The sequence below is a fragment of the Hyperolius riggenbachi genome, chromosome 5 (genome assembly GCF_040937935.1).
Source record: "Hyperolius riggenbachi isolate aHypRig1 chromosome 5, aHypRig1.pri, whole genome shotgun sequence".
Lineage (NCBI taxonomy): Eukaryota > Metazoa > Chordata > Amphibia > Anura > Hyperoliidae > Hyperolius > Hyperolius riggenbachi.
The window spans coordinates 228,353,451-228,366,750 of record NC_090650.1 but is presented as its reverse complement, the minus strand read 5'-3'; the positions used below and the strand labels follow the sequence as shown (position 1 = coordinate 228,366,750).

Sequence of the window (13,300 nt, the reverse complement as noted above, 5' to 3'; positions counted from 1 at the left end):
AAGCTTCCTCCTTTTAACATCATGCAATATCTTCTCAGTGTAAAATACTTTTTATGGTGCAGTCTCTAGTTGTGGTTTTTATGGCGCACACAACTTGCGGGATTTGAATATATTGAGCAAACAGTGGCACACCTGTGTTTTTTTTTTTTCTCTGCAGTGTCCATAGTTACTATAGGTAAACACCAATTCCTTGATTGCATGGTTTTCCCCCATTCATTAAGATGTAAGCATTTTTCCTAGTGACAACTAAGGACATAGACTTAGAGGAACTCCAGTGAAAATAATGTAATAAAAAAGTGCTTCATTTTTACAATAATTATGTATAAATGTGTTAGTCAGTGTTTGCCCATTGTAAAATATTTTAAAACCCTGATTTATATTCTGACATTTATCACATGGTGACATATTTACTGCTGGCAAGTGATGTAGCTGCTGCTTGCTGTTTTGGCAGTTGGAAACTGCTGTAAACAGCTATTTCCCACAATGCAACAGGGTTCACAGACAGGAAACTGCCAAGAGTACATACTCAGAATTTTTGTGGGAGGGGTTTCACCACAATATCAGCCATACAGCTCCCCATGATGGTCTGTTTGTGAAATGGAATATATTTCTCGTGTAAAAGGGGGTATCAGCTACTGATTGGGATAAAGTTCAATTCTTGGTCTGAGTTTCTCTTTAAAGAGAATCTGTATTGTTAAAATCGCACAAAATTAAACATACCAGTGCGTTAGGGGACATCTCCTATTACCCTCTGTCACAATTTCGACGCTCCTCGCCGCATTAAAAGTGGTTAAAAACAGTTTTAAAAAGTTTGTTTGTAAACAAACAAAATGGCCACCAAAACAGGAAGTAGATTGATGTACAGTATGTCCACACATAGAAAATACATCCATACACAAGCAGGCTGTATACAGCCATCCTTTTGAATCTCAAGAGATCATTTGTGTGTTTCTTTCCCCCTGCAGCTATCTTCCACTGAAGTGTCAGGCTGTTTCTTCCTGCAGAGTGCAGACAGCTGTGCCTGTATGTAATTCCTCAGTATGTGAAAGCCCAGCCAGCTCAGAGGAGGATTTATCCAGCTTGTAAAAGATAATAGAACAGAGAGAAGCTGCACTAATCTAAATATCACACAGGCAGTGTGCAGAGAGGGGCCTGGATGGGGGAGTTCATAGCAGAACCACAACACTGAAGAACTTGGCAGCCTTCCAGACACAGGCCGACAAGTCTGACAGGGGAAAGATACATTGATTTATTACAGAGACTGTCATAGTAGAAAGTGCTGCAGTTAGCCAGAACACATTAGAATAGCTTTTGGAACTTGTAGGATGATAAAAACCAGGATGCAATTTTTGTTACGGAGTCTCTTTAAGTAGCTGTCCTCTGGGTAGCATCGGAAGTGAGTGCCAGGAACGGCGGATATGTATCCAAGCTACGGTTAGTGGCGTTTACACCAGGTAGCATTGGGGATAGCAAGGGTGGGGGTTTCAGTGGTTTGGGAGAAACACTAAATTAGAGGATACTTTGAGGGTTCTGACCATGACCCTCAATGGTCTGCTGCAACTCACAGAATGATATTCATACTTAATGGTGTTTTACAGGACTATGACCTTAACACTGGACTAATTGAGTAAAGATTGCTCGCTTTTATTTTTTGTCAATCCTTTTGAACCTAGCAGCCTGTACATGCATCATGCTCATATAAATATTAATAGTTTACGATTTATTGTGGTGCAAGTACATTACTATAAAGACTCTTTGTACAGCGAACAATGGTATAGTTTGCTGAAGGCTAGTTGGTGGAAACTTGCCGTCAGACAGATGTAAATGGCTATATTGGAAGCTTACCCTGGCTTTTGTGTTGCACTGTATGCATGGCTGGCTCAAATGTGAACAATAGCAGTTGATCTGGTGTCTGCTTTGACTTTTCTATCCATTCTCCAAGTCCTTGCTTTAAAGTGAACCTAAAGCCGATCAAAAAAATGAGATTAACTCACCTGGGGCTTCCCTCAGCCCCCTGCAGCCGATCGGTGCCCTCGCAGCCCCGCTCTGACGCTCCAGGACCCGCCGGCGAGCACTTCCGGTTTCGCCGTCACCGGCCGACAGGCATGGGAACGCGAGTGATTGTTCGTGTTCCCAGCCTGTATATCGCCCCCTATGCTGCTATTGCGACCTCCAGGAGTTAATCTAATTTTTTTTGATCAGCTTTAGGTTCACTTTAAAGCAGAGAGAAAGTAAAGGCGTGCAGGCCTTTCCAAAGGAAGCATGTAAAAGAAAAAAAAAATGTAGTTTTATATTGAATTTTTTTTATATTGAGTATTAAATTTTATATTTATATTGACATACGTTACCTATTCAGTTTCATATCATAAAGTTTTATAGCTTACTTTAAAAAAAATTTCCCTCTCAGCAGTTTTACTATAATCACTTCTTCTATGCTTTCCGAAATGTTTATTATATTGCATCTGATGTATGTTACTAGAGCTCACAGACACAATCTATAGAGCACTGGTAAACAAGATCAGATAATTGCAGATGTATGTATATGTATGTATATATGTATGTATGTATATGTATGTATATGTATATATATATATATAATATGTATGTGTGTATATAATACTTTACTGTATGCTGCACATTACTGCAGCAGTGCGTGCAACACAGGGTAATGGGCGCTGCTACCCCGATGTTAGGATCTGTAAAATGACCATCCTTATGTGCACCACCAGACCCTATGATTCCAATTTCACTTGCTAGATGTTGGAAAAATACTTTGCAGGTAAGAAGAGAAAACATCAGACATACTGTATGGGGAAGCAGTCTGTTTTTTAATTATCATTCACAAAAATACTTTAGTTGTAACACTAGTTGTGCAAAAAGGTTTGCAAATAATCCATGTTGTTATAGAAAACAGTGTAAATTTGGTTTTAATCAGCTAATGCTCACTTTACTTTACCTTGATGTTTTTGAAGCATTTAAATACCATATTTTAAACCTGACCTAAACTCAGAACTTCCTCTCTGCTCTAAAAGATACGCAACAGATAACCTTTAAAGAAAAGCATTTCTTTGTTACAGCTATCTTATCTTCAAAGCTTGATACAAATCCTGAAATCTTCACTTTCTACTTCCTGCTTTTATGGAAGCAGACATATTGTTATCATGTGCGTATCTGCCGTGGCAGTCATGTGACATGGGAGAGATCAAATTATAACTCGTGATTAGACACAAATGAGGGGGAATTAGATGGGATAAACTCTTTAAATACATACAGGTTGCATTTCTGTTTTCCTTGTGTCCTGTGCAAGAGTTCAGGTCCACCTTAAAATACTTGCTACACTTTTGCAAAATCTACATTCATGGCAATATGCCAGTTCCCACTAGTGGTGATTTAAGGCATTGCGTTTGACTGTATCCAATGAAATGTAGCTTGATAAAATAGAGATCAAAGTGCAGCCAAATGTCAATGTGTTTAGTGCAGCCTGAATAATGCTTGGTAAAATGTCTGGATAAATGCATGCAAGCTGCATATGCAGTTCTACTGTTTAAAAAAAAAAAAAAAAAAAATCTTCCCCTTTAGACTATGTATTGCTGTGATGTACAGTAGTTAGAGCACCATCTACTGGAGATTAGCCTGTGACCTGCTAGGATTTGTATTTTAGGGGCATCACCAATGTGTGGTGTATACCTGATGTTCACTATAGTATTTGTATTCATTTATATTTTATCTGTTTCTAAAGTAATGGTTTATGCTTAAACTGCAAAAAGTATTATAATGCTGAAGCATTGGTGTGGGTACATTACACATGGCATCCTGTTGCTTGGATTGCACTTCTGCTTTGCTTAACTTGAAGTGCTTTAACTTAATGCTTTATAAAATAGTGTCTAGATTCTTAGAGCACAGTCATTCAACTCCTCCATCATGCTGCTAGCTTTCAACTCAGTAGTGTTCATATAGCTGCCAGTCACTCATTTAGTGCAAGTAATAAAAAAAAAAAAATATGTATGAATATACCGTAATTTTCAGACCATAAGATGCTCCGGACTGTAAGACACCATTAGATTTAGAGAACAAAAATTAGGGGAAAAAATAATATACTAAATCAGGTGTGTCCATGGTGCAGGGGCGTCTTGTTGCGGGGCTGTGGCTAAAAGTATTAAGAGACACAGGATAAGCAGGAGAGTCAGGTAACTGGTATTAACTTAGTTTAGGGTCCCTTTTAAGTATTGAAGCATGAAGAAAATGTGTTTGAGAACATAATGCAAAAGTGTCTGTGTTTATGGTTCTCGATGTGCACCTGACAGCTGCAAGACAAATGCCAATGTGCCCCCTTATTCTTGATTTCAACTATTTGTTTGTTTTTTGTTTTGATAACTGCAATTTTTTTAAAATATTATTAAATTGCTAGATATTAAAGGCACACTGGACAACTCGTATGGTTAAAACTTCAGTTATCCATGTAATATAGTGGTAGTAATAAATGGTAACATTCCTTCATTTTGTTAGAGATGGGTATTGTACGAGAGTAACCCTTGAAGTAGTGAGATCAGGTTTATAATGCTTGAAACTACCTGTCACTTGGCATTAAAAAATTGTGCTTAGTTGCTTATTGCATGTGACAGTTAGTCAGCCCAGGATTTTGTAGACGATTGCTTCAGTGTTTTTGTGTGGCAGAATGAGGACATTTTTACATATTTAGTTAGATGACTTTTGATGCATTCTCTATATATCTACGATATTATATATTTTATTTTGTTTTTATTTTATTTAATAGCAGCTTTTTAAATGATATTGAAAATCCATTTTCTGTAATGTACATATGTATTCTAAAGAGTACATGTAACTCTCTTCCTTATGTGTGCATAAGGCCAACCAAACTTTATCATCCCTTTTTTGTTATCATGCTGTGAGGTTTTAACAGCACTATCCTAATACTTTATCTTAACTCAAGTTGACCACAAGAATATAAAATATCATTTAAGAGAAAGGCTTGAAAGGCTTGAAAGGTATTTAAGTGAACAATTTTGTGGAGTGGCGAAGAAAAAGATGATCTAAAAGTATCAAAATAAGAACTTCCTCCCTGACCAGAACAATAATTATTACTTAGTGGAGTTCAAAGTCAAAGTGGATAACTCTTTCATTTGAAAATAAGTAGTTGTTTTATATAACCAGACCTGCTGACTGGAAGTTCTCTTGAGACTGAAAGTGGAATTTTCACCCCCCCCCCCCCACCCAAAAGAAAAAAATGGAATAACTTCTCAACATACACTGCTTTCCAACACGTGTTCTGGAATGTTTGTGTGATGCCATCACATTCAGCATGTAAGAGAATGGTCCATGAGTGTAAGGCTATTTGACATTGTACTCTCCCCTGCACCATTTCAGAGGGGTGGGCACATGATCACTCAGGTTGAGGAAATTGACTAGGAATTGGGTGGGGATGAATGGTAGAAGAGGATCAGGCACTTTTGGAGTTAACAATGGATATAGAGATATCACTCACATAAATGTTTTTCATTCACATTCAAAAATATATCCATTAAGATTTTTTTTTTTTTTAAATGTATGATGGTTAGTGATGTAATGATTTTGGCTTGCATGCACGATGAATGCAGGAGGATGATAGTAGAGCACATCACAGCAAGCCTGCCTCTTCCGGTTGATAAAACTTACTTTTGGCTACAGTCAATTTTTCAAAGAAATGTATACATTGACCCAAGGGGGGCAAAGATAAGGAAAGACAGTGCACACAGGTATGTGGATCCAGCATATGCTAAAATCCTCTGTGCTTAGCGTGGGTAGATTTGCCTCGAGTTGGGAACTTGAGTCGAGCTCCAGTGGTGCAATCAGCTAGCGTGCGATACTTTACTTTATAAGGCAGTATCTGTTGAGCAATGCATAATTTTGTTGTGTTACACAATGACAAAGTGCTTGAATCCTTTAAAGTGGACCCAAATTAAAAATACAAGATTTCAGAAATAAAATCTATTTTCTAAACTATAATAATAGCAGTTTTTTTTTCAGCTGTATGATGACAAATATAAAATATTTTACATTTATTGAAGAAACCCTCCCTTTATTTCATATTGCCGAGACAGATTCCGGCAAACTGGTGGAGTAGGTGGTGTCTGGCAAAGGAGGAATTGCTAATGGCTGCCACCTGTATAACCCTAGTTAAGAAGAGAGAAGGGTGAAAAGCATGCACTGAAATGCTCATAGGCTTGAAGGAGTGTTTATTTATCTTTGTATGTGTCAGAGTGGTGCAACTAAATGTTTTGAATTAAAAAAAAAAATGTTTGGTTTGGGTCCACTTTAAGCAGATGTCTCAGCTCTGTAGAATAATAGATTTTAGCAAAATATGCCCTTATCCAATTTCCTTTCTCATCATTTAATGCCATCAGCAAGAAAATACTCAGAATAACTTTGAAAGTACATTTTCACCTTATTTTTAGTACTTTTTAAACTGCAGAATGTTGAAAAGTTTATTTTTAAATAAAAATATCTGAATATATGAAAAATATCTCATAGAAGAAAACCTATAAATAAGTTAATTGAATATGGTCCCTATTCTGTTTGCAACCCAGATTTGATGCTTGCCAGAGAAAATACTTTTTATTCGGGACATTTCTTTTTCTTAACTTTTCTATAGTGTTAATATTCCTGGAAAAAATACAGATATATTTTATGCATGTCTTGGTTATGCCACTTTATATATTTAGATGCCATCTCAGTAACCTAAAAATCTAGGCCACCAGTTATTTTCTTCTTTGATCTGCACAAATCTGATGGTCAAATGTCTCGTGAACTAGGAGGATATAACCAGGGGATTTATGGTTCTTGGACAGCATTTGTAAAATTTAAAAAAAAATGTAACATTTTTATCTTTTGCAACTACTTCTCCCATTGGGTTATAAATGGGTTGATTTCATTTTAGCTTGGGTTCAACTAAATGTAGACAAATACTTAGAAATTGTACACCTAGATATTTTAAATGGCCATTTTTATATTTTAATGGGTAGTACTGACTTTTTTGACTTTTTTTAAGTGTCTTCAAGTATTGAACAAAGTTCCTTACCATCAAGAATTTCTAATACAATATACATTTGGAAGGTCTCTAAACTATGGGCATATGCAAGGCTTCCTTTTAGGAACAGTAATTCCCTTAAAGGACAACTAAAGCAAGAGGGCTATGGAGGCTGCCATATTTATTTCCTTTTTAGCAATGCCAGTTCCTTGGCTGTCCTGCTGATACTTTGCCTCTAATACTTTTAGCCAAAGACCCCGAACAAGCATGCAGCAGATCAGGTGTTTTTGACATTGTCAGATCTGAAAAGATTAGCTGCATGTTTGAATCTGGTGTTCAGACACTACTGCAGACTGATAAGCATGGCTGCCAGGCAACTGGAATTACTTAAAGGGATACTGTAGGGGGGTCGGGGGAAAATGAGCTGAACTTACCCGGGGCTTCTAATGGTCCCCCGCAGACATCCTGTGTTGGCGCAGCCACTCCCCAATGCTCCGGCCCCGCCTCCGGTTCACTTCTGGAATTTCTGACTTTAAAGTCAGAAAACCACTGCGCCTGTGTTGCCATGTCCTCGCTCCCGCTGATGTCACCAGGAGTGTACTGCGCAGACACAGACCATACTGGGCCTGCGCTGTGCGCTCTTGATGACATCAGCGGGATCGAGGACACGGCAACGCAGGCGCAGTGGTTTTCTGACTTTAAAGTCAGAAATTCCAGAAGTGAACCGGAGGCGGGGCCGGAGCATCGGTGAGCGGCTGCGCGGGCACAGGATATCTGCGGGGACCATTAGAAGCCCCAGGTAAGTTCAGCTCATTTTCCCCCGACCCCCCTACAGTATCCCTTTAAAAGGAAATTAAATGTTGCAGCCTCCACTACTTGCCTTTTTACCTAGTCCTGTCTGGCACAGTTCATTTCCAACTGGATGTTAAAGTGAAGAGTATGCATTGTTAAAATTGTTTCAAATCAAATGTAAGTTAACTAGCTCAGATGATTTCTCCAATTCCATCACCTATAGTTTTAAAATACAGTGCTACTATAAATAAAACCCACACATTTTAATTGCTTGTTAGTCCAGGCTATCACAACAATGTATGGCGACAATAAATTATTTGGAAATAAATGTGTATTTTTTTGTTTTTTAGGTTTGTGTCTGGTCAATAATTACAAGCCTTTATTTACTAAAATAACAGCAATATATCCTCAAGACATACATAATAAAAAAAAAGCAGAGTCCCTAACATAACTATTTATGATTTTCTTTTTTGTAATGCTATTACTGTTTTTTTTTTTTTTTTTCTCTTTACCAAATGTTTTATTTTGGTAACTATATAGTTGAAGCAAGGTGATAAAATGAACGGGGGATTTATTTTTCTTGTGTAATTTTATCTTTTGGCCACTAGATGTCCCCACGCTATGCTGTGTACTGTTTATCCTGTATACTGAACAGTACACAGGAAGTAGTGTAAACCTGTGTGTTTACTTTTGTTTTGTGAATGACCAGCAGCATCTTGTTGATGCTAAATGATCATTCACTACCGGGGCTCTGATCTGTGAATGGGAACATGTTCCCATTCACCGATCACTACTCTGTCGCAGGGGGAAGTTGCGGGCACGAGCATAGGCGGATTAAAGCCGCAATACTAATAGCTACACGTACGGGCGTAGATATACAGTCTGCAAAAAGATAACTAGTTAAATCTTGCATATTGAAAGCTGTCATTGCCTTATTGATAAAGTTCTTGCCACAAACCATTTACTGTCATAGAGGCAGACAAAGGTCTGGCTGCAATGAAAAGCCTTTTCTGTATCCTCTGCCACTAGTACAGTTTCCATCCCTACTTTTTGAACAAAGCACTAGCAGTTGGTGGTAAATGCTACCGTGCAACATTATCTCTAGTTCCTTTCTTTGCCAAGAAACTAGCTTTATTTATTTTTCTTTCTTTCTGTTTTTTGTTTTGTTTTTTTTTGGTGGGTTTTTTTTCCCCTTCCCTAAGTAGAAACAGATTTTTTTTTATTTTTTTTTAGGATACAGTTTTAAGTGCAGGTTAATACGATTATTCTCACCCGGTTTCTTGACCAAAATATTGCAGGCTTTATTCTTTACGCTAAATACTGGAGATAAAGATGGCTGGCCTGGACCTAATGGTGCTCTTGGTTTCTTCAGTAGCAAAATATCTCTGAAATCCTATTAAAGTGGCCATACATCAAGGGACTTGGTGTGTGATTGACCATCCCGTTCGATAATTATAATCAGATGAAATTTGGTACTGCCAGCAGCATGCCTGATCGACATTGCAAACAATTTTGGGTCGGAATTGGTTGCATGTATCAATTAGACATGCTGCAATATGTAGGGCTGACATGATTAATTGGGTGCGTGGCGCTAAAATATATTTTACCTGTTGGTGTCCACCGCTGGCTTAGTGCTCAGTCCACATACAAGTGTCCCACATGGTTGCCAGCGTATACGTGACTGCATATGTGATGTCACACAGGTGCCAACGTTGTGCTGGTAAACACATGGGGCACGTGTATGTGGATGGAGCCAGCGGCAGATACTGCATGTGGCACCAGGGAGCACATTTTACACTAGGAGGGACAGTGCTGAGGTGGCATCACAAGGCCGATTCCCAAGAGATTTTATGAGAAAGGGAGAGAGAGATGGCTCTTGGTCTATCTCCCATGCATCATCTGATGTATGGGCACCATTTGTGCTTCACTGCAGCTTGTTTTTTGATTCGTCTGAAAACTTTACTTTTTTTTCCCCTTAATCTTATGTTCCCGTTCATGCTAATTTGAATATTAATCAAATGTACCTTCTACATAATATTAGAACTTCAATGGCAGTCAATTTATTTTTTCAATATATCTGGCTTTTGCTTTTGTAGCAAGCCTACCAGAACACTCACTAATTTATTATTCTCAATAATATGCCCAATTTTCCGAAGTCTGAGAAACATTGCAGGTTTAATAGAGCATTAACACGGATTGTACACTGCCAAGGTAGAGGATTGCTCTTAAGCTACTTAAATCAGATTACTCACCCCATCCAGTCGCTGTCTGTGGAGTAGTAGCAGCTGACAGTGCCATGGTCTGTGGGCCGTCAGGACAGAAATACTGGGACAGGTTGTTCAATAACTATTGTCTACCTGACGATAAAAGCAGCACAGTGTTCCTGCTCTACAATTCTCTCCTCTTCACTTTTATAAATGGAATAGGGATTCAGTTGATTTGACCTTCTCAATTCAAAGCACTAGCCAAGCACTGGAGTGCGTACATAAGGGAGTGGTTGGAATTATTTAATTGTTAAACAACCATTTTTATGCTTAATTGTCTAAGGCGTGGTTCACACTGTTATTTATTGCCGTGGATGGTGACCTATAAAGATAAATGGGAAATTTTGAAGACCTCTCCATATTTTAACAATGCCACATTGCTCTAAGATGAGGAGTGCAGCCAAATCCAGTTAAAATGTCTTAACTGACAAATCTCAGCTCAGGCGTGAAAAACTCAGAATCACTTTAAATGATTAGAACAAATGGATGCCTGTAAAAGCTATATGTGCTATATATTGTTCAAAAATCCTTATATGTAATACTGGGAGTGGTGTCTGGTAGTCCTACCTGTTAGAAATGATTCTTGAAGTGTTAATAAATAAAATATATATACACATATATATTGATATGTGTGTATATATAACATAAGCATTTTCTTTTTTGATTAACTTTTAACACCTTGTTGTTCTTTTGTAGGGCTTTAACCATGGGAGGAAAGTTGAGCAAGAAGAAGAAGGGATACAATGTAAATGATGACAAATCAAAAGACAAGGACAAAAAAGCAGACGAAGGAACCACGGCGGAAGAGGGGGCAACTAAACCTAATGAAGATTCTCAGCCTGTTGTAGAAAATGCAGATGCAAAAGAAAATAAAGATGAGAAAAATGATAAAGATTCTCAGGCAGTAGAAAACAAAACTGACGTCAAAGAAGGCGATAAAGATGCAGCTAATACGGAGGCCGTACAAAAAACAGAATCTGAGAAGACTGAAACGTCTTCTGAAGCCAAGGTGGAACCTAAGAGTGCGGAACCAGCTGCAGCTAAGCAAGAGGAACCAGCCGCTTCTGCTGCAGCTGCCAGTACTGAAGGCTCTAAAGTCTCTGAGCCTACAGTGGAGGTAAAGGTTTCTCAGCCTTCAGAAACACCAGCACCAAGTAAAGTAGAAGAAAAGAGCAAGGAAGATGGGGAAGCCAAAAAGACTGAGGCTCCCTCCGCTCCAGAGGCCAAAACTGAGTCTGCTCCAGCTTCAGACTCAAAACCTAGCAGTGAACCTGCTCCATCTTCCGTGAAGTCTCCAGAACCTGAAGCACCTAGTTCTACAAAGGCCTCTGAGCCTGCAGGACCAGCTGATGAAGTTAAAGCTACTGAAACCCCAGCAGCTAATTCTGATCAAACCGTAGCAGTGCAAGAGTAAGATGGACAGCCTGTTTGAAATAACCACTTAAAACAACCTTCAATTATGTTTTTTCTTTGTTTTTGATTATATTTTTTCAGCTATACTAACAAACTTGATTTAGATTTGAATTATACATGTAATGCCCAGAAACAATATAAAAAATCCAAATAGTATTTTTGTGGGGGATGCAAATGTACAAAATACATTCCGCCAACGTTGTCAATTAAGTAAATTAATGGAAAAAAAGGTTTAGCTATAGATGTTTGTGAGCATTTTTTATTTTGTGCATCTGAGCAGCAGCTACAATACAGAAGGTCAACATGCAGTAATAGCTTTTTTTTGTTTTCCCTTCTGCAATAAGATTGCAGGAGAGATTCTTCTGAATTTGCCCATAGGGCTTGTGCCAAGGCAATCAAATCTTTTTAGGAGGTTTATGTTTTTATCATTTGCAGTCAACTTTATTTTTTTTCCCTTTTTGATGCAGTGAATTATGGCGAAACATTTCCAACAAAATCCCACTCTAGCTGTCTTATTCCTCTCCAGATATTTTGGGAGCAACAACATCCTCATCCTACTTAGTCTACCTAGATTTCTCATGATGAAATAATGCATGTCTGTGGTTGGGTGCACCTGTAGTTCTGTTTATCGGTCAGTGGAAATTATAAAAAAAATTAAAATACAAAAAAAAAAAAAGTCTGCGTTGATTTGCAGTTCAAGTTTTTCTTCCATTCTATGTCACAGACACCAACACAACACTCATTGGAAAGCAAGTAACTAATAAAAATAACAAAAAAAGAAAAACAAACAAAATAACAAAAAAAAATGGAAGATGTAAAATGGATGCATTGAAATATATGTAATTGTATAAATGGTGCAACAGTAATAAAAGTTAAATAATTAAGAAACTGTTTTTTAGTAATTGAGTTATTTATTCCTCATATTAATTCTGCTTTATTTTTAACCAAACCCACATAACAGTGTGATAGTGGTTTTAAATTTGTGTATATTAAATTTTAGTGGACCGGAACTCCGAGCCCCTTTAAACGAAAAACGTTTTCTTTGTTACAGCTGATGCAAATCCTAAAATCTGCAGCGTTTTTTATTTCCTGATTCATGGAAGCAGGCATATTGTTTACAGCCTGTACTTTCAAATGGCCTTATCTGCTTATCTGCCATAGGCAATCATTTGACACAGGGGGGGAGATCAAATTACAACTAGTGATTAGACACAAATGAGGGGGAATTACACAGGCTAAACTCTATAAATACATACAGGGTGCATTTCTGTTATGTTTTCCTTGTGTCCTGTGCAAGAGTTCAGGTCCACTGTAAAGTACAAGAATTGCAGCATAACATTAACATATGGAAAATATGTGGAATTAGAAGTTTGTCCCCCATAATACGCATTAATTATATTGTTAAATGAGATTGCGTATGAAATTTAGTGGATATAGGGTTTAGTGATTCACAATTGTGTAGAACACATCTGTTTGGTACGTATTCCATACCTCCAATCAATGCAGGCAGTACATCCTATTGTTAAAAATGGAGTCCACTTGTGAAAAGAGCCAGATCCGTTTGCTGCGTTGCGGCAAAGAGAACGCAATGTACCGACCTGCTCCATGTGTCTGGACAAGCTGATGCGTTGACCATAGCCACCTATGGTGCCAACACATCTGTCTTAAGAATGCAATAAGAAAATGGAACGGACACTGAACTCTCCTCTTTGTGCTGAACTGACTGATTGTGAGTGAGCTCTGAGCCTTCATGTAGTATGTTGTATAGAAGACTAGTTAATAATGAAAGGACCACTATCGCAAAACG

At 38.0% G+C, this 13,300-nt stretch overlaps 1 protein-coding gene across 1 annotated transcript in view; it reads left to right on the top strand.

The window, feature by feature from the left end:
• Positions 1–12,381, top strand: part of BASP1 (brain abundant membrane attached signal protein 1) — a 111,280-nt gene extending 98,899 nt beyond the window's left edge. Inside the window, exon 2 of the mRNA XM_068236719.1 lies at positions 10,777–12,381. Within this exon, the coding sequence (XP_068092820.1) occupies positions 10,787–11,494 (708 nt within the window). The 5' untranslated portion in view covers positions 10,777–10,786 and the 3' untranslated portion in view covers positions 11,495–12,381. The remainder of the gene's footprint in view (positions 1–10,776) is intronic.
• Positions 12,382–13,300: the final 919 nt, after the last annotated feature.